The 22122-nt window shown below is 39.4% G+C and overlaps 3 protein-coding genes across 3 annotated transcripts; 1 reads left to right on the plus strand and 2 right to left on the minus strand.

Annotated features, from left to right (window-relative positions):
• The first annotated feature begins 2702 nt into the window (after window positions 1-2702).
• Window positions 2703-15674, plus strand: aldh18a1 (aldehyde dehydrogenase 18 family, member A1). Its single transcript, XM_008436831.3, has 16 exons — window positions 2703-2850; window positions 2985-3134; window positions 3712-3816; window positions 3910-4062; window positions 4625-4715; window positions 5340-5464; window positions 5744-5888; window positions 6263-6336; window positions 6533-6632; window positions 7357-7577; window positions 7750-7887; window positions 8457-8652; window positions 8806-8927; window positions 9436-9622; window positions 11043-11138; window positions 12134-15674. The coding sequence occupies exons 2-16, from the start codon at window positions 2991-2993 to the stop codon at window positions 12379-12381; spliced, it is 2145 nt and encodes a 714-aa protein (XP_008435053.3). The 5' UTR covers window positions 2703-2850; window positions 2985-2990; the 3' UTR covers window positions 12382-15674.
• crygmx (crystallin, gamma MX) lies at window positions 15365-17926 on the minus strand. Its single transcript, XM_008436832.2, has 3 exons — window positions 17817-17926; window positions 16072-16314; window positions 15365-15992 (listed from the first exon to the last, which is right to left on the minus strand). The coding sequence occupies exons 1-3, from the start codon at window positions 17823-17825 to the stop codon at window positions 15717-15719; spliced, it is 528 nt and encodes a 175-aa protein (XP_008435054.1). The 5' UTR covers window positions 17826-17926; the 3' UTR covers window positions 15365-15716.
• A 239-nt stretch (window positions 17927-18165) lies between these two features.
• On the minus strand, window positions 18166-20206 carry crygmxl2 (crystallin, gamma MX, like 2). Its single transcript, XM_008436833.2, has 3 exons — window positions 20098-20206; window positions 19369-19611; window positions 18166-18497 (listed from the first exon to the last, which is right to left on the minus strand). Exons 1-3 carry the CDS (start codon window positions 20104-20106, stop codon window positions 18222-18224), a joined length of 528 nt encoding a protein of 175 aa, XP_008435055.1. The 5' UTR covers window positions 20107-20206; the 3' UTR covers window positions 18166-18221.
• Between the last annotated feature and the right edge of the window lie 1916 nt (window positions 20207-22122).

Genomic DNA, 22122 nt, shown 5'->3' on the forward strand with positions numbered 1-22122 from the left:
CTTCCGTACTATCCAATTATAAATACATTTGAGTTTATATATATAAAGGTTCAAAATGTGATGAAGTTCAATAGTTTTGCAAGCCACCATAACATCCTTTTGCATCTTGTAAGTATTGTGCACAGAAGAAGTAACTCACTGGAAAGATCAGATCATAAAGCAAAGGACAAAATTAAAATCTCCATAAACAAGAACTTAATATCTTGTACTTGATCCTGTACACACCAACCCAATAAAAGTTACATTGTCCAGCAAATCTTTATTGAGTCTGAAAGACATTATTTCAATTGAATAAAGTTGATTTATATTGCACCAATTATGAAGAAATGTTATCTCAAGAGAGACAAACAGATCCAATTCATATCCAGTTACTTAAACACACAACATTCAGTTGCTCTGCTTTCTGTTTCTGATAGTATCGTAAAATATTGTTTTTCTTTTATCTGGTTGTTTTTCAATATGCTGCTTTTTTCTCCTTACTTTGGTTTTTTAAAATACATTCCTGCTTTTTTTTTTTACCTTGTTAATAAAACATAATTACTGATTACTTAGAAATTACCCTTTTCTTTCTCAGTGACATTTTTAAAAGAGTGTTAAAAAGTTTAAAGTAGATGACATCATCATTCATTTCCAATAAGCAGGGTAAAAACCTGTAAAAAAAAAAAATCTAAACGGTTTGGCAACGTTCACACTGCAGCCCGAAGTGACCCAATTCCGATTCTTTTTCACTCTTCCAAATATGTGTTCACCAGTGTGAACTGCAAACGACCTGAAAGTGTCCCGCATGCGCAGTAGAGGGCGCAATAACGTCACACATAGCGTGCTCAGTGATTTGCCAACCGGCATAAAGGAGAAGCTGTGCTCAGTGTTTGCGGAAGTAAACATGGATGCTAACGGTGCAGCACAGCTTGCGACTTTGAGGTTATTGTCCAACCGGAGCCAGCATATTAACAACTTAATCCTCGATATAGTTTGCCGTGGTTGTTGTTTTTATTTCCTCTTGCGCGTATCAGGACGCAGAATAGTGACGTTTTGTCGAGTATCAGTGACGTTCAAATCGGATGAATTCGACCTGGATGTTCGGTCACATTTGAATCAGATACGTATCGGATATGCAAGTGGCCTGGGTCGCATTCGAAAAAAGTCCGACCTGGGTTGTTCAGACTGTCATGAAAAAATGAGATACAGGTCGTATTAAAAGGGGAAAATCGGAATTGGGTCACTTCAGGCTGCAGTGTGAATTCAGCCTTAGGTTTATCAGCAGCTCGTATTTGTAATAGGGAGGAGTCACTGACATGTGGCGCTCCCCTCTGCTGCTCACTCATCACTGTGAGTCATGAAGAGAGAAATAAATGGTCAAAGAAGATGAAGAAGGTTTTATAGAAACTGTAACAGGAACACAGTTTCTATAGTGGAACTTCAGAAGTTTAAAGTAAGAAAAAAAAATCCTTACTTATTTGCACTTTATTTCTAAAATAAGTCTTTAAAGTTTAATGTGTCACATCATTGATTACATCTCCTTCATTTTTAATAAACACATTTTTATCAATTTTCATTATATGATTTCTTATTTTAAATTGCTGTATATCTGTTCATTTCTCAGATAAAAGGGAAGCTGAAGATGCTGCTACAAAAGCTGAACCTGTGCTCAAAAATCTCTCCACAGAGATTCCAGTTTCTCACCAAACATCTGACTCCAGGCAAGACTGCACTTCTTTACCTAATGTTGTAATCATCTGTTAAATTTGTGTAAACATTATCACAGCAAAGTGGGACAACAACAATCAGATAATAAACAAACAAAAAGAAAACAGCTAATTTAAGTAATTGCTTAATAAATCCAATTTATTAAGTTTGGTTTCTAGTTTTGTCAGATTTTGTTGGCTTAAGAAATTTTATATAAAATGATGATCTTGAACTTATTTATCAGTTGCAGTCTAAAAGGTTTTAGCAGTATATTTTCAGTATTTTGATTCTAAAAAGTTCAACATGTTATTTTGGTCTCTGTAAAAGGATATTGTGTAATGTACATATTTCAGAATATACGGACATTTTCTGGAAGAAATACTAAGTGATGTTAAACTAGAAGATTAGAAAACACTTTTTTTTTCAATGACAATGGATAAACAGACTGATGCAGTTACATTTAAATCATGCACCTTTATAAAAGCTCTTAAGGTTTTTGTGTCCACAGAAAGATTTCTGATAAAGTATGCCCTGGGTTTGTCCCTCGTCCACTCAGGCGCCTCATTGGTGCAGAAAGATGTGTGGTGTCAGCAAAGGCTTTCTGTCTGCTTGCACTGCTGATGTGGCAGTCGCAAGGCCATTATTCCCAGTTTCCCTCGGATACAAAAAGATTTAAAACAAGACCTTCACTCTCCTAGCCTCAATCATAGAAATGAGCGATACTACTCAGTTAAGCATTCACATTTTACAGAGTGAAGTAAAGTAACTTTAGTGATAAATTGGTAACTTTTAAGGTTTTTTTTGTTTTGAAGTAATATCTGAAGTCATTCTAATAAAACCAGTTTCTTTCAGCCTGTCATTAATGGTGATATTATGGTGCAAAGCAGCTAAAAGGCTAGCAGAGAGCTAAGTTTTGAGTTTAAATCATGTCATCATCATTGATAAAATTCAGTAAATAAACAAAACAGTTTCTATGTTTGATTTGAAAATCTCAGATTTCCTTATTTTACAGAATTCAGTAATAGAGTCCATGGCAGCTCGTTTGCACATCGCGGCGAACTGCGTAAGGCCAAGAGGATTGTGGTTAAACTCGGAAGCGCTGTGGTCACCCGTGGCGATGAATGTGGTCTGGCTCTCGGGCGACTGGCTTCAATTGTGGAGCAGGTGAGTCTCCACTTACTAAAGTAAAATTTTTGTACTATAAAATCAGCATAAAATTCACTTGATACCTTATATCATATTTTGATACAATTAATAAGGTATGAGTTGTATTTTTAACTAGTTGTGTTGCTGTTCAGGTGGCCATGCTGCAGAATCAGGGCAGGGAGATGATGATCGTCACCAGTGGAGCCGTGGCTTTTGGCAAGCAGAGGTTAAGACATGAGATCCTTCTGTCTCAAAGCGTCCGACAGGCGCTACATTCAGGAAACGGTCAGCATAAAGAGATGGTAAGGGAAAGACTAGGAACGTTGTGGAGCGTGTTAAAGTTTAAAACTAGGATGTAATGCAAAGATAGCTGAAGTCCTTGTTTCTCCCTACATTCAGTGGGCAGCGCAGGTCGATAGTAGCCAAACAGGCACACCCACTAGTAGGAAACAAACGCACCCAGTGTAAAACTTTCATTCTATTGGCTGAGAGATTGCCAGGAGACGGTGCTTTTTCGTTCCAAGCGCGAGCAGAAAATGATTTGCAAGTGAGCAGAGAGGTTAGCAAGCGGAGATTTGACAGGCTGAGATTGAGATTTGACAAGTTTTGAGCTCAAGGAGAACGGTTTGAGAAAGCACAGTGAATATTTGAAAGGGAGCAGAAGTTTTGAGTACAAGTACTACTAGTTTCCTGCCTTCAAACTGAAAATGTTAGCACAAGTATTACAAGTTTTGAGAACAAAAGACATGAAATCCAGCTTTCAGACTGAAAATGTGTGTTCTCGAATTATGGCAGAAAAATTCACCCATAAATCTACAATAAATTGAACTTTGCACACCTATTCTTGCTTTTACAAGCTGGGTGTCATTTTGGTTTCAGTTTGTCCCAGCGCTGGAGGCCCGAGCCTGCGCTGCGGCTGGACAGAGCGGGCTGATGGCTCTGTATGAAGCCATGTTCACTCAGTACAGCACATGCACTGCACAGGTACTCATATAAACTTAATTCCTTGGCTCAAACATTTAAGAACTTTTATTTTATTTGCCCTTTCTTTCTCTTAAATCCTTTTTGTTTCCTCAGGTTCTTGTGACAAATCTGGATTTCCACGATGATGAGAAGAGGCAGAACCTCAACAGCACACTGCAGGAGCTGCTGCGCATGAACATCGTTCCCATCATCAACACCAATGATGCAGTGGTACCTCCACCAGAACCCAACATCGACCTGCAGGGGGTAAATGTACAGGCAGCATGGGGCGACCAATGGAAATGCAACCATCTGTTACCACAATACAGATGGAAAATGAACCAATTATTAGTTTAAGTGTCAATTTTTAAAACTGGGCAAAACCCTGCTGTATGTGTATATAAATGTATATGATAGATATACATATCTTCCATCATAGATAAGTATGCATATACATATCTATGATGGAAGATTTTGTGTCTGGCCAACCGTTTCTGTCTTAATTTGGGCTAAATGTCCCTGATTATTATCTTGCTAAAAGACCCAGTGACTAATTTAAAGTTTGCTCCTAGAGTCAAACTTAATTTAAGGTTGGATTGTTTTCATTACAAAATGCTGCTACTCCAATGAAAGGATTACTTTAATCTTATTTACTCATCTTTATTAGTGTGTGCTGTGCTTCTTATTGTTTTAGATTATTTCTAGACTCTCAGAAAACATCCGAGAGTCTAGAAATAATCTACGCTCTCAGATGAGTCTAGACTCACTAGAAAGTTGAATCTAGATGAACTGAAAGTTTGTGAACATCAGCTGTTTTCTGGTTCTCCAGGTGATCAGCATTAAGGACAACGACAGCCTGGCAGCGCGGCTGGCCGTGGAGATGAAGGCTGACTTGCTCATAGCGCTGTCTGACGTCGAAGGTTTGAACGTCACCACCACCATTTTGGGTTGTAGTTAAATAATAACACAGTCTGACTTTGCCACTCTGTGTCATTTGGAAACAGCAAATACAAATCAGAGTTTTCAATTTTCTGTTCACCTTGATGATGCATTAGAATTTCAAGTTTAACTGAAAGTTGGGATTTTAATTCTCTTGTTCTGATTGGTTGTCACACATGAACAGATAGATCATCTTTAAAGCCTCAGAAATGCCTTAGAAATCTTTTAAATTTCTGGACAAAGCTAATTAATTATTATGTTTTACTTAATTTAAATGTCTTCCTGTTCTCTAAAGTTCACTTTGCTATGGTGTCCAAATCCACATACAAGTATTTATAAAACTTGACACTTCAAATAAGCTATTGGGGTTAGGCTGAAAGTATTGTAGAGTTGTTAAGTGAACGTGGTTTACTAGTGTGATATGCATTCATATTCTGCCCTTTTACCCTTATGCCCCTCAATAAAATCCATCTTTTCTGGTAAAATATCTCTACTGAAACTTTTTTTACCCTCCTGGGTTGAAATGGCAGGTTTCTGAGCTTCGACTTGTTTCAGATTCATTGGTTTGGAAGAGCACAGTTTGAATTAGATAGTTTGTTTTTCAGGGCTGTACAATAGCCCGCCTGGAACAGACGATGCTAAACTCTTAGACATTTTCTACCCTGGAGACCAGCAGTCCATCACCTACGGGACAAAGTCCAGAGTTGGGATTGGAGGCATGGAGGCCAAGGTTTGTTACAAGTCTCTCCATCATTTGTAGACATAAAATTATTGGCAGGTTATTTCTGCTTATGAGAAAATGGAAATAAGTAAAAAAGTATTTTCTTTTCTATGAGGACTTTAAGTGACCAGTTGCATTTCAAACAAGGAAAAAAATGTGTGTTGCTGAAGAGATCACATGATTAATGCCAAAGGTGCTCTTAATTTATCGCATTTTATCCAACTCCTTGTTTTTGTCTTTCTTATGAGAAAGTAAAACTCGTTTAGCATTTGTGTAACTGTGTTGCAGGTTAAGGCAGCTCTTTGGGCGCTGCAAGGAGGCACCTCAGTGGTCATTGCAAACGGCACAAACCCCAAAGTAACCGGCCAAGTAATCACTGACATATTGGAGGGGAAGAAAGTGGGAACCTTCTTCTCTGAGGTCAAACCTGCTGGTGTGTTTGAATAAGATCTTTTCCAAGCCAATACCTGGTTTTCTTTGAGGTCTGATCTGTTGATTGTGGTTTCGTTTTTCCAGTGAAAGAGTAAATAAATGCTTAGTTTGTTGCGTTAAAAAGATTTGCCTCATTTACGCAATGCAGTATATATCCATAACCTTGTAGGAAAGAAGGACTCCCAGTTTTGATCCAAAAGTGAATACAAAAAAAATGTTATATTTCAGCATTTGACCTGCTAATTACCAATCTGAAATGACAAGAAGAAAATGGACTCCAGTTTCTGGCAGATTTCTTGGTGCGTCTCGGTATCAGATCAGAGATTTTACATGACTGTCAGTCTGTCTCATCCTGGACTCTGTTCTCGGTTCCAGGTCCATCTGTGGAGGAGCAAACAGAAATGGCCAGAAACTCAGGACGAATCCTGGCATCTCTTCATCCAGACCAGGTGATGAACGGATCTCAATCACAACATGTCATCTTGTTGTTTCTATGTGCCACTTTGCAGGTTGTAAACTTTCATTATTTGTAATTTTACTTGCTTTCCTACCTTGTCAGCTACAGAGAAACTCTGAACTTTAGCAGACAGATCTGCCCCATGCTGAGCCTGTACTTTGTCTGTGTTTTGTTATCTGCAATGTCAGAGAAGCGAGATCATCTCCCATCTAGCAGAGCTGCTGACGGAAAGGAAAAATGAAATTCTGGCTGCAAACAAGATGGACATGGAGATGGCTGTCAGCGCAGGTAACAGGACCAGAGTTTTCCATTTAGAAAAGTCTGTGCCGACCAAGAGCTCACATTGAAGTAAAACTTTAAGTCTCTTCATATCTGTTCTTTTTGCTGTCCAAAATAATTTAGTCATCAACAGGTTTTCGTCAAATTTGTCAGGTCCTTCTGAAATTTTTTCCGCATTTATTTTATATATTTTTTTGCACCTACCAACAGGACAACATGCTTGTGGTGCTTTATATCTATTTATGTGAGCATACTATATCTGTTATTTCAGTTTTCTAACTGATGAAGCTGGTTTAAAGCAATACAGCGACTCTACGGTTGAAAACTCAACAGCTCTTTCAAGCCTTTTTCAGTTCATTTTGGCAAAATGATCAATACAGGAATCGACTGAAGCATCTATGTAGCTGCACTTTTACTTTGGCTTTCAGTGGGCAACAGTGTCGTAGCGGCTCTGTGAAAAAACATGGTTTGATTTGTTGGATTTTATACCAGAAAAGAAGAAATCTTAAAAAAAAAAAACAGGTTTGATTCTTATAAAATCCAGGGTATTTCGGTGGCATATTGTGGATGAAACATTCTGCTTGTCAGCCAAAGTGTGCATTGTGCCATAAAGCCGCCAAATTCAACATTTAATTTTGATTCAAAAATGTGAAAAACTTCAGCAACGTCAACAACATTCCTGACCTCACCACAGTTTCTATTCCCTTCTCCCCATGATTTGACGTTTTTCCAGGACGTTTGCCTCCAGCCATGTTGAAGCGTCTCAGCCTGTCATCAGCTAAGCTAAGTAGTTTAGCCGTCGGTCTGTGTCAGATCGCCGTGGCGGCACAGGACAGCGTTGGGCGTGTGGTGCGAAGAACCAGGGTGGCTCCCGGTTTAGAGCTGGAGCAGGTCACGGTTCCCATCGGGGTTCTTCTGGTCATCTTTGAAGCCCGTCCTGACTGCCTGCCGCAGGTAAAGTTATAGGACAAAGTTGAGTGTCTTATTAAACAATGTGAAAAGACAAAAAAGGTGTGAGGTCCAGACTGGTTTCTCTGTTGCAAGCGAGCAATCTGAAGTGTATTCTGATATTTTTAAAGCGACAAACGCCTGTGTTTGGAATGTTGCACCTTTTTTCTTCATCAAGGTCTCTGCTCTGGCAGTAGCCAGTGGGAATGCTCTTCTGCTGAAGGGCGGCAAGGAAGCTGCCAACACCAACCGTGTCCTGCACCAGCTCACTCAGGAAGCCCTTTCTCTGCATGGAGTCAGAGAGGCGGTACAGATGGTAAAACTGTTTCTATTCGTCTATTAATGTTGTGTATGAACCCTGTGCAATCATTATATGTAGAGTAGAGGGACTTAAGGGTCCATGTCTGCCATATTCAGTGGCTAAAAATCGGAACTTTTTGTTCATGCATTTGTGTTCAGCCTTCTTCAGTCATTACTTTGTAGAACCAGTTTTTGCTCTGGTTACATGCTGCATGGTTATTGTTTTGTAACCTAATCCACAACTTTATCCCTGCCCTGCCTGCTGTGTTCCTTGGTGGTAATGATGCTGTTTGTTCACTAATGTTCTCCTGTAAACCTCTGAAGCCTTCAGAGAACATCTGCAATGATCTTTTTGCTAACTAGATTACTTCTGGATTTTATTTAGGGGTATCAGTGTAGCTGAAAACAAAAGGAATCCACACTTTTTAGATTTTCATCAGTTAAAAATATTCTGCCACATTGCGATACGATGATGAGATACGAGTGTTTTGTGCTCCAGGGTAATCTGACAACATTTTAAAGCAGAGGAGTTGGAAAACATTTGCATGGCACTATAAACGTTCGTCTTCTGGTGCTCCTTTCCAGGTGAACACTCATGAGGAAGTAGAGGATCTTTGCCGACTGGACAAGATGATTGACTTGATCGTCCCCCGAGGTTCGTCACAGCTGGTGAGGGACATTCATCGAGCAGCCAAGGGCATCCCAGTCCTGGGCCACAGCGAGGGAATCTGCCACGTCTACGTTGATGCAGACGCTAATGTTGATAAAGTCGTAAAAATTGGTCTGTAAATCCAGCCCACAAAGTCTAAAGTTCATGTGCATGTTCCCTTTTTATTCTCACAAACTAATACTGTTTCTAACGTTACTCAGGAGTAGTATATTCAGAGCTTAGTGCACCTGACATGCAGTTTTCCCGTCTGTTTTTCCCGATCAGTGAGAGACTCCAAGTGTGACTACCCAGCTGCATGCAATTCAATGGAAACTTTGCTAATTCATCGAGAAATTGTCAGGACTCCAATGTTTGACAAGATAATTGAAATACTGCACAATGAACAGGTAAGAGAAATATTACAAATCCTGTGGAGAACCTGTGGAGAAATCATAGCTTACGACTCAGGACAATCCAAAGAGAAGCACTAAAACTGGTGATTTTGTTAAAAACATGCATTTTTGACGAGTTTTTTCCCCACTTGGTAAATATACTTACATTAAAAGTTGAGGGTTTTGTTGGAGGGTATTGTAAAGATAAAGATACACATATATTCCACTAAATCTCCCTTAAGTGTGTGTGTTTTTATATTTGCTAATAGAAAGGGTCTTTAGTCAGAAATCAAATTCAAAGAACTTTTCATATCTGGACAGGAACAATTCATGTTTAAATATTAGGTGAATAAGTAAATTCAGTCTCTAGACATTTGTGCTTCTGTTTTTTATGTTAAACGTAGCTCACATTTGCAATATAAATGTAGCATAACCTGATTTTTTAACCTACTTTATTCCAAAATTGATCAAAAACTAAATGTGTTAATAACTAGTGAAGTAACGTTTTGTGCGGTTTCATCAGGTGAAGATTCATTCAGGCCCCCGCTTTGCTTCCTACCTGACCTTCAGTCCGTCAGCAGCCAGCTCCCTACGCACAGAGTACAGTGACTTGGAGTGTTGCTTGGAGGTGGTGGACGGCGTGCAGGAGGCTGTGGAGCATATACACAAGTACGGAAGCTCCCACACTGATGTTATCGTCACAGAAAACAGTGAGTTGAGTTGAGATTTTACTGTTACGTGTATTTTACGTCAGCCTGACTACGTAAAGCTACACTAGCTCTTCAAGAAGGGAATATAACTTTCTAGCTAATGAATAAACTCTCCCTTACATGTCACATAATGAGCAGTGATTGTCTCTTGTTAGGATGAGTGCACACATTCACTGTGTGGGTCCAACATCGGATATTCTGATGTGAATATTTTAGTTGGTTATAACAAAAGTAGCTGCATTTTTCTTTTAGTTATCAACAAAGTGATGTGCACACATTTCAACGTTGATGATCAACTGACGGAGAGGAGAATGAATTGCTGCCATCCAGTGGCCAAAAAAAGATACTGCACTCCATCTGAAGCTTATTTCATTGCTTTCAGTATAGATGATAAATTAGACTGCCAGTAAAAACTTCTAATTCATATTCATATATTGATTGTTACTAAGAATTGTATATTTTGTTTATTTCTGTTCATTTTTTTTAATAATTCTGATCTCAGCTAATGAAAACCCAAACTCACTTTCTGATAAATCTAGAAAAACACATAAAACCAATAAAATATATATTTTTTTTATGTGAGAATAGTTCTCTCTTGAACAGTACACCCAGGAACTGTACAGTGTATGCCATCACTGATTGCTGAAACTTCACACTCGACTTCAAACAAATTGGATTGTGTGCATCTTCATTTCTCCTCCGATTTGTTGGACTCTGATTTCCAAATTGTTTGCTGAGGAACAGCAGAAACGCCTCTTTTTCATCTTTCTATTCCAAAACATTACTCTTAAGGTTGTGGTTGTTACTGTTGCCTGTGCACACTTCTTCCTTCCACTAAACTTCCTATTTCTATGTTCAATGACCAATCACCTTCTTTAACAACAACAACAACAGGAATGTAAGTGGAGTAATTTAGTTCATTAGTCAGACATAAACAAAGTACATCACTCTGTGTTTATATAATATACTTACTTTAATTTAGTTACTGTAAAAAAGTATTTTAAGAATATTCAGATTTATTAAGATGCACTTATGCCATAATAAACTCATGAAGAATGGATGTCTAAAAGGTTAGCTGGATCATATTCATTTATGTTACTGTCATGAGATGCTTGTGGCAAATTTACAGTCAAGTTGGCTTTAAGTACTATTTAAAATTTTATTCACTTCCACAGTTTTTGCAGCTTGCTTTCACCAAAATGAGCTTTCTGTGTTAAAACCTAATTTTCTGCAGCCGTTGGGTCTACTTTTAGTTATTGTCCATATTTTTTTACGTGGATCTTTTCGTGATTCTCGTGACACCATGATATGTAGCTTTATGCATGTTGGTGAATTCAATGTTTTACCTGAAATATGTGTGATATCTTCTGCTTAGACGTTAGAAGTAGGGTTGTTTCAGTAAATGTTCTTTTTTTTCCAGAGGAGACAGCTGAGCGGTTTCTGCAGCAGCTGGACAGTGCTTGTGTTTTCTGGAATGCCAGCTCTCGTTTTGCTGATGGATATCGCTTTGGACTCGGTTAGTAACTTTTAATCTTTTACAAATTCAAGTGTTTTCCAATCCAAAGGTTTGTTATGAATTGTGGGAAAGATTTTTTTTTTTTTTTTTTTTTTTTAGGTTACGCAGACTTTTATAATTGCTTTAAATTGTCACTCTGCAATAATTTTCAGCACTTTGTTAAACAGTTTAAACATTTATTTTTTTTTATTTAGACATCAGATGCTTACGAATTGTAGTTTAAGAATTATTTTGTTCTCACTTAAACCTCGAATTGTCATGAATTTAAGTGGTAATTCTCCTCTTGAGCCTTTTTGAAAATATAATTTGTGGAGCACATGATGAAAATAAAACAAGTGATGATAAAACCCAACTATGTGCTCCTATGTTATAAAAAGTATCAAGAAAAGCCTAAATATTAAAGGAAACCTTTTACTACTAACTGCTGTGAAAGGTTGTAGTGGCTCCTGAAGACATTGCCTTTCCATGTTGACTTTGAAATGTGTTTTTGTACATTTGGTTTTTTAACCATTTCTGACCCAAGTTTCAAATCTCCGCCTGGATAATTTTGCTTTTTTTTTTTTTTTTTATTATACGCAGTTCTTCAAATGTCCTCTGAGTAAATATATTTTTCCCGTTTCTCCATAACAACAGGAAGTTTCAACATCAAGCAAGTTATTTTCACAATTTAACGTCTATTAAAAGAGAGACCCTCAGATTAATTTCACTCTCTGCTACGGCGGGAGTGAAATTACCGTAGTAACTCGTAGTCTCCTCTCTCAGAAATCGTTGGAATATTTCAGATAGCGCAACGTGTGGTGGAATTACGGTACTGCAAATTTGTCTGGATCGTTGCCAACACGTTTGGTCTGGAAGGGTTAAACTGGCAAAGAGCAGATCAGTGAGCTAATATTTAAAACTGCAAAGCATTGGCAAAAAGTGTGCATTTCCTCCTGCAGCTGTCGTTCCATCAGTACAGTTTGTTTTGTTGCCGTTGTGTTTGTTTTGCTGTACAGGAGCAGAGGTCGGCATTAGCACGGCCCGTATTCACGCCCGGGGCCCTGTGGGCCTTGAGGGACTCCTCACCACCAAGTGGGTCCTGAGAGGCGATGGTCACACGGTGGCTGATTTCTCTGAGAGTGGCAGCATGAAGTATCTCCATGAAAACATCCCTGTTGAGCAGAATTTAACTGGGCAGCAACTAGCGTTCATGTTAGCTTCGTTTTTGTGTCCCGTCTCAAAAGCTCTAATTGATGTTTTATGAGCTGCTTCACCAAAACTGTCATATAAATTTTTTGTTCACATACCGGTATTCAAGGACAGAGTTTATAAGTGTTATATTTTTTCTGTTAATTTCCTGACAATTTAGCAGCAGGCTAAATTACCAAAATGCCTAAATGAAGAATAAACAGGGTTATTTTTGGAGTGCCACAAGGTTCAGTGCCTGGCCCAATTCTCTTCATAATGTTCTTCCACTTGGTAAAATCATTAAATACATTTAAATATCGCTGATGACACTCAACTTTATTTATTTATGTATTTATTCTTAATCTAAAAAGATTTCATTCATAAAGTGAATGAAATTGGAAGCATTTTGTCTGGTTTCATTTTCAGACTCTGAGGTATGGTTTCAACTACACTTTTCCATGCAAATATTCTTTCACTTGCTTTGTTTCCAGTTTAAAAATTCAGATCTTTGAATTTCTTTAAACAACTTTGGAAAAATTGGACACCGGATAATTTCAGGTATGAAAAATCTGAAATAAACTGTTCAAACTGATTGTTTTTACATGTCTTTTAAAAAAAAATAAAAAATACTGTGACAAGGACAAATAATCGTGGATTTTTTTCACATTAAATTTTTTTATTTATTTGCTGTTGCCAGCTGTGCTCGTTTTTGAATGTTTTGCTGCTTTCCTGCTTGTTCCTCGCGGTGCCCAGAGCCTCTGTCAGAGCTGGGAAGGCTAACTGACAAGCCTTCCTCTCTAAAGCTGCAGGGCTGAATGAAACTGCTGTTAAGTGAAGCTCTGTAACGCTTCGGCTTCTGAGCTCCTTTGTGATGTCTCCGCGATGCACGTTTAAGGTTTGGTTTTTGGTTCTTTAATGAGAGTAATGTAGAATGGAAAAAAAAATAAGTTGAGGAGGAATATTTGGGGTTTCTTTTTCCTACTTTCTTTGATTTCCTTTTGTTCCTGCTGTTGAAGTGTTGAGGATTTTTACATGTATGCTCATTGCTGTCCTGGCTCTAGTCTTTCTACTTTTACAAAGAACACAAATTAACGCGAAGGAGGGGGAAGAGACGTCATGCTGATCAGAAAAACAGATGTCTAAAAGGGGGCCTTTTTAAAGTTGCCCATAGGGAAATTTGCGTTGCTGGAAGTGGGGCAAAGGAAGATGGAAGACAATACTACAGAGGTTTAATTATCCAGCCATCAGAAATGAAAAGAGAGACGAGGAGAACTGAGACTAATAATGGAATCACAGACTTATGTTCTGGGTTTCTTCTGTTTCTACCCCCATCTTTCTCTCTTTTCTATCATCTAAAGAATTCATTCTCCAAAATGCACTACTTACCCTTCAATCAGCTTCCTGTCGTAAGTCCAAAGGGTTCAGAGATGAAGAAGAAGAGGAGGAAACTCGGATCTCACTTTTTTTGGCCTTTTTATGTGCGAAGCGATTGAAAACATCATGACTGGAGGTAGAGAAGGAACAATGCAGGGACAATGAGGATTAGCTCTTTGGTGCATTGTGTTTTATCTCACCCAATCTAATGAATCAAAGTTAGCTGCAGCTCCAGCTGACGCAGTTTAGGTGTGAGTGCATACATTCAGTGTTTTCAGCACAAAGCCCTGTGATGTATTTTGAAAAGGAATGATAAATAAATCACTTTTTATTAGCAGTGAGATGATTTAAACAATGAGTCATATCTTTGGTTTTGTCTCCTTAAAGTGTTTATATGATTGTATAACATAAAAATCAGCAAATTTTCATGTGTAGTGATTTCAAAACTTTCCCCAGCTTTACTGGAACGTGGACTACTCACCAGACAACCAAAGAAAAGGAAATGAAGGAAACCAAATGGAAAAGTTTGTTTGTTGCAAATGAATTGTTGAGCAACTTTTGGATCTAAATTCACACCTGCCATGAATAAGATTAAATCTGATTAATTGGTAATAAAGTTAAGCTATTCTGTGAGATTTTTCCCTGACATCTCTAAAGGTATCAGACAGGACAAGGGCACCTAGAATCCATCTAATTATTTTTCTTTTTTTATCCATGAACACACAAATACTTGTTCGTACACTGTAGTTCCTCCATCCTTATTCTAATCTCCTTTAAAATTAATCTGTGAATCACAGTCAAATTCCTCGTCAACTAATTTAATTAATATCATAAACCACCGCCTCACATCTGCTTAAACAACCTCACAGTTTCGTCTCTGGACATCCTCTGTCATCTCTAACCATCGGTGCCCCGAGAACCCGGCACAACCGTTCCCCTGCTGAACCCTGTTGACGTTTTTCTGTCCACTGGGCATTGTTGTTTGAGGATGTAAAAAAACACGATCGGCAAATCACTGCAGTCCTTTAATTGAACATTACTCAAGGCCAAAACTCATATTACTTGTTTAGCTTGATCTTAAGGCGCTCAAATGCTTTCCCTGCTGGGCTTCAAAATTTTTAAATCAATAATTAATGGTCAAAGTTACTTATTCATGTGTATCTTCTCCAATTACGCGGCGTCTAATTAACAATTTCAATAATTGATATTTATTTCTGAAAGGGCTCAGTATCTGGGTGTGATGAAAAATGCATGAGCGGAGGATGTGGACGGGGTTTTGTTTTTTGTTCTGAGAGAGCTTGATGCTTGGGGCTAATAACAGGCCACTTTGACTCTGGCTCTTTGAGTTGGCACTGGTCTTGTGATGTTGATCTAACATGGGCAACTTTCATGGACCCGAAGCACTCACTCTGTACCATGTGATCTCATAAAGACTCCAACATGCCCATCCTCAGATACTCTTCTTTTTGTCTTTAAGAGCAAACTTCAAAGAATAAGCTTCTGTTTCCTTGATAATTTCTCTCTGTGTTTGTGTAATGACACTATAGACAATTGCAAACTTTTGGTGTTCCAAGGACCTCAATGGTTACTCTTTATGTTTGCATCCATATTTGCGTTTAAAGTTTAAGAGAAGATCATCTGACAATGACAGCTGTGATGGTGAACAAAAAATAGAAAAGTCCCTCTTGTTGATTTTCATCAAGTTTTCATTTATTGTGATTTCAGTAGGACAGAAGGTTCAGGACCTCCGGGCAAAATCTTTTTCACGATGGGATGACCAAAGCGAAAATGATTAATATTCTGTGTGAGCTTTGTTTGAGCACTGAGTTGGAGAACAACTTCAATGCAAAGCGACCAAGCAAAGCCACAAGGCCTCCTCAGATAGACCAAATCATTAAAGTGTTGGATTGCAGGTTTGGAGACCACACAGCTGAGACCACGCTCCAACAGAGCTGGCACCTGAGAAACTAAAGGGGGAAGGGTTAAAGAGTGGGGCTCAGAGGGGGTAAAAAAAAGAAAAGAAAAATGAACTATAAATCAGTTGATCTCTGTGACGCGTCTCAGAGAGCCGAAGGTAGCGCTGGTGCTTCCCCACTCGCTGTGCCTTCTGTACTCTCCCGGACGCAAGAAGTACTGGCGCCCCCTGTAGTTGGTGTGTTCGTGCAGCATCCAGTAGCCCTCCATGACGTTGACAGAGGAGATGTCACGGGTGTGGAAGCGCTCGTGGAGATCTGGGCAGTCTTCCACCAGCTCTAGATTTTGTCCGGCAAAGTCAGAACGCTCAAAGATCTTCATCCTGTAGTTGCCCTTGTACTGCAGAGGAAAGTGTGACAGTTTCAGTGCTGCACGATTAGAGAAAACCTGACTGATCGAGTAGCCATTAAGAACTCACAGGAGGCACCATGCGGCATGAGCGGATGCAGTCGTTGAACCCGGCCCAACGCTGGTAGTCGGGATACTCTCCCTTGTGCAGCATGTACTGGTAGCCGGAGTAGTTGGGCTTCTCGTAGGCCACCCAACAGCCGCTGTCGACCTTTATGGAGTTGCAGCGGCTAAAGAAGCTTTGCATCTCGGGGCAGTCGCTGCTGCACTCATAGTTACGGCCCTGGAAGTTCCTGTCTTCATAGAAGATAATCTGCATTCGAAAGAAAAGCATCACCACCGTTCCCCAAGCTCTCTCTGGTTGTTCATAAAATACCAGTAAATTTGGCGTCGCAGAACCGATAGAGGCTTGGATTGGAACTCCAAGACCAATAAAAAGTCAATAAAGCATTTCATAAGAAATATATGTTGGAAACTGCAAATTCTAAAGGATTAAACACATCACTGATATGTTCAGTTTTTTTTTTTATTTTTAGGATCACTAATAATGAAGAATCTACCCCCCTGGCTGAAACGCAGTGATCTGTTCTGTCCTACCCAATGAGTGTTGAGGGCATCTCGGTACATTAAAGTTTCCCCTATGACCTAATGTATTTCAGCAGTTTGAAGGAATTTAAAGCTCATTCAGACTCAGCACACAAATTGTGATGTATCTCAAGTATGCAATTATTTCCCCTTATTTCCTCCGTAAATCTAAATATTGCTAAATACAGAAATGTTATATTTCCTACACACTCATGGGAAAGACTGCTGAACTAGAAGTTATACATTAGTCATGACACCATCCACAAACAATCAATGCAAACAAAAAAAACCCAGACTGTTCAGAGTGTGCTAAGTGCAGTAATGGAAAGTTGAGTGTAAGGAAAAAGTGTGGCATGTGCAATGCAACAGGGATAACTGCAGGGTTAAGACTGACTTTATGGTTCGAAGCCCAATTTTAAGATAAAATCAAGAGTTTTCAAGACTTGGTAGGTAATAAGGGTATTTTGAAGAGAAAGACGAGAGTCATCAGACCACAAAACCTGTGATTAAGGCTGCTATGAAAGCAATCTGGGGTTCTTGAATACTTCAGCAGAGCCACAAGCTGATCGCCACCATGCAACACAACGTCACACTACGTCACGCACCGTAACGCCACATGACGCCATGCGACGCCACGCCAGACTAAAAGGCTGCATTTCCTGTCATTCATAATCATCCAAATTAACACTTGAAATATATCACTCTTCGTAAAGAATCTATATTTCACTGAATTGATTTAATCTTGACAAAATTCTAAGTTTACTTCTACAGTACTTTGTGAAAAAGAGAGAATGATTTTAGTCATGTCCTTTAACAAAAGGTGGATATGTTCTCTACACTGAATGATTTTTAAGCCTGTACTATTCTGAGCCAGGTTTGAAAAATCAGGTTAATTATTGAATATCTTTTTATGACTGTAAAGTTTTGAAAAGACTGGCAGATGAATAAAAGTTAGTGAAGGAAAGCTGAATAGAAAATCAAAGAGCCAATTAAATGGTGAATAAAAGTCTGATTCTGAACTGAAAATACGTAGAAACTGGTATTTTGCTACTTGTTTTTGCATTTTAATTTGCATTCTTTTACTTTATGTATTGATAGTTTGCATTTTCTATCCCAAACTTATTGATCAGTATATATCCGCAGTTTCATTTGTGATTACTCTAAACCACAAACTACAAATCAAGTATTTGCATTTCAGTAACTCTACCGAACTTAAAAACTCAAGCTTACCTTGCCCATTGTGACTTTGTTCAGTTAAGTTCAGACCAGATCGGGTGCAAAGCTTCTGACCGGTCCTCTTTATAGATCCTGCTGGGATCAGGCCTTTGTGAGCCTGACACAAAGCTTTCTCGTGTCAGCACAGTGCGCTCTATACAAGGTAGGACACTATAGGAATGGGAAGCTGCAGCAGCTGCTTTGTCTCTCTCAAAGCTCTGCCTGTCTGTAGAAAAATACTGTACAACTGCATTTTTCCCCCTGAGGCCCTCAGTAAGAGTTGCAGTATCTGCATGAATGCCAGAAATGCACGATTTTGTAATTGCACAGACTTCTTCAAATAACACCACCAAAAGAAAAGACGTTTGTGTTTTAGAGTTACATGTTTATTGTTCATTTGATGCTTGCATGGGTGGAGTTTTACATGTTAGTCCTCATCCTCCTGAAAGAGCCGATCATGGGGTTGAAGCCGCCCCAGTCCCCGCAGGACCTGTACATTCCTGGGCGCATGAAGTACTGCCGTCCTCTATAGTTGGGATGCTCGTAGAAGATCCAGTAGCCCTCCATGACGTTGCAGGAGTAGATGTCTCGGTGGTGGAAGCGGTCGTACACGTTGGGGCAATCGTCCATGAACTCCATCATGTGCCCCATCATCTCGGGCCTGTTGTAGAGCCTCATCTTGTAGGATCCTCTATACTGGAAGTGAAAGACATCGGAGTTTGGTTATCATGCTGTTTTAATATCCGTGAAAGGACTTTTACAAATCTACCTTTAGGGCATGTGTGTCAAACTCAAATCCGGTCTGCCATAGTTTTTATGTGGCCTTCTAGATTCTACACTAACATTACGTGTGCTTAAATATTATGTTATCAATCAAATCAATGCAGTTCTTATCTGCTTGCTCTGGCTCCTGATCTATATCAATCAGTTCCTCCAATTTCCTGTGAATTATTATGGGAATTCACGCAAAATCAACATATTGCACTAACAATTGGGAGTTTATTGCACATTTTTCTCAAAAATGATCAAAAACGTTCTTAATTGTACTAAACAGCTGCCTCAGCCTTAATTGATGTCAGATTATAATCCATGATCTATACAGCGAGCAATAAAATGTCGCGTTTACCGTCATAAATAGGCGCAAATATTTCCACATTAGTACCACAAATACTTTGATTTTTATTGCAAAAACTTACAAAAAGAATCATGACGTCCTGGAGGGACTGAAAAGATGCTAAATAATATTATTTAATTTTAAGAATTTGTTGATATTTTAACAGTTTGTGATCAGGTTTTATTGATGTTTTCTGCCACAACCGGCCCTTTAAGAGCATCCATGATCTTAATTTGGCCCAAAACAAAAATGAGTTTGACACCCCTTGATTTAGGGGTTTACAGCACATCCTATTCTTACAAAACCTAACTGGATTTATAAGCAGAAACCTTTTAAACTATGACCTGTGTTAGTGAGTGACGTGTACTTCCAAAGCAGCTTTTTTATGTGCAAGGTGTCAATGAGCTGGCTGGAGAGTGAGGTGCCACTGATCTGTCTGCCTGATAAACTTACGGGGGGGAACATCTGGCAGGAGCGAATGCAGCTGTTGAAGCCCATCCAGGAGTGGTAGTCCGGGTAGTCGCCAGGGCCGAGGATGTACTGGTAGCCCATGTAGTGAGGCTTCTCGTAGGCCACCCAGTGGCCGCCGCTGACGCGCATGGAGTTGCAGCAGTTGAAGTGCCGGAAGGTGTCCATGCAGTCACTGCTGCACTCCCAGTGGCGGCCCATGTAGTTTCGGCCCTCGTAAAACACAATCTAAGGAAAGGAAGGCAAGGATTTTAACTAAAATTTATACATTTGAACTTAAATTTTATTGCTTGATGGGTGAAAAGTTGTTTATTCTGTGTATATTTTCGTATTCATTCACTCTGGATTTTAGGTCAGTCTTTTGCTACCTGGAAAAACATATTTAAGCTTTTACTTCATACCTAACCTTCCTCCATTTTATACACAAAAAACAATCGCTGTTCCTAACCACTGCGTACCAGTACATTTTTAAATTGCTGACCGCGTTGGCAATGGTTTCCATTGTTGCCAGACTACATCCTTTTACAGCTGAAGAAGTCAGATATGACTAAAAATTGCAAAAGTACAAAATGGCAAAGGAGAAAAATGATTGGAACCCCGTAGTTTGTAACTTTTCTCCCTTTTTTTTTGTTTCTGTTGCTCCAACACAGAATACATTTTTCCTTTTCTGCTTTTTTGCCCTGGCTGGTTCCTTCCTGCATGAGGAGCTCATACCTTTCCCATGGCTGAAGGGCTGTGGATGTTTTCGCACCGTAGCCCTGCGCTCACCTACAGGTCCTTTTATACTCTCCTGCTGACCATGAGGCCTTTGACGCGTCAGGGACTACTACTCTTTACCTTTTCAGATGTCGACCACTGTTTCTTTTGTGTGTGAGCCCAGGGTTAACTTACCTCCTGTCTGCTAGAGTTTACCTATAGAATTGGCAACCCCCTCCCCCGTCGTCAAAAAGAAAAACAAAAAAATGAACAGCACACAAGTGTTATTCTGTGTTTGCATGATCCTTGTTCCACCGTGTGATGCTTCCTTTTGAAATGTCACACAAAGCCCTTTGGTTATGTGGCCCCCCAGAAACAAAGCATTTGAGGTGTACAGGTCATTTTTTGGAGGCCCACTCACCAAACTAGGTCTGATTTTTTGCTTTAAGTTTTCCTTAGATGGGAAACTTTAAACGTTTCCAGCTTTAAATGACTACAAAGAGGCAGTTTACTAGAGTGTTCTGGATGAAAGCCTAAGTGTTGCTTTGCTTCTGTTGAAGGAAAGTGGTGATGATACTTTGGGCCGAGTGAAGTTCTGCGTTGATGTAATCTGCAGTGATCCACTCCCGCTTTTCTGCTTCCATAGCCTGCAGTTGCACTGTGATGCCAGACGGGACTGGTCTGTTTGCAGATATACAGAACTTTGTGGTGTGTGAGCGTCTCTGTGATATAAAAAAAGGAGGGGTTCGGGGCATCAGTGTGTTTGAGTCTTTGTGCAAAATGATAGATGTTTGGACTTGAGTGTTTGGCTTGTAAGTGTAGCCCAGAGCTGAAGGGGGAAAATGCCAGAAAGAGTTGCCGCCGTGCATTGTGCTCCAAAAGCCCAGCTGGTGCCAGAAAGGTCAGTCCCATCTTTTAGCCTTTCATCGTGATAAAGACCCCATCGCACCCCCACCGGCCCCATCTACACTTTACTGGCTTTTCATAAAAACAAACACAGCCATTATGTTCCTGGGTGAAACCGCAGCTATCCTGGCTGTATTTCCAAAGCCATATGATACTGCTTAAATGTTGAGAAACAGTGTTGATAAGCTTCATGCTCTTTTGATCACTGATCCTCCCCAAACTCCCATATGGCTTCAGCTGGTTTCATGTATGAAGTGCTGCTCTTTTCTTGTGACATAAGTAGTTCATTGATATCCTTTCATCACGCTGTGCAACGTAATTGTAGTAGATGATCAAATGGGATGTTTGGTTTTGTTTTGCGAGTTTCTGGAGCAAAGGTTTACTTTGGAATGGAATGTTCTATCAGAATCTATTAAGAACAAATATTTACATTTTTCATGTGTTCATAAATTAAGGATTTTCTTCATCGTTTTTTATCAAATGTGAAATACAACTCACAAGAGGGAAACAGTATTACAAAAAAGTTGAGCTTGTTTGATGCTCTGACAGTCAGTCTGATGGATGAGGGAGATGGTCTGCTACGTAGGGCATCCAGGCCAGCAGGGGGCTCCAAAGAGCCCTAATAGTCCATATAAATACCTACTTTAATAGCTAAAACACTAAATATACCTTTACTATTATATACTATTATATTGCTATACTACTATATTACTATTATATACTATAATATACTATTAGAAGTAAATTGTCTTGACACAACAGCAGAAACTAACGTCCACAGTCGTCTTTACCGCTGCTTTTGAGGTTCAGCCAATCAGCGCTAAACAATGGGAATCCCGCTCTAGGATTGGCTGCATTGCAAATACCAGCCAAAGACATTGTGCCTGGGTATTTCAGCTTCCCAAACTGCCTTATAGATATGATGGTGAGGACAGTGGTAGGAGTTTATTCTGTTATGGAGTTCCATTGACAAAATCCATAAATAACTGGTGGGTCCTCTAAACCCAAATTTGAGGGTCTGTGAACTCTAGTCTGTGCAAAAAAATGAACTAAATCCCCTCTTTTTTTTTTTACTGGTGGTCACAACGCCATCTAACGAGTGTTGCCACTGAGCGAGTGAAGTTTCCAGAAGCAGGA

The sequence above is a fragment of the Poecilia reticulata genome, chromosome 19, assembly GCF_904066995.2.
Source record: "Poecilia reticulata chromosome 19, P_reticulata-male-v2, whole genome shotgun sequence".
NCBI classification, from domain to species: Eukaryota; Metazoa; Chordata; class Actinopteri; order Cyprinodontiformes; family Poeciliidae; genus Poecilia; species Poecilia reticulata.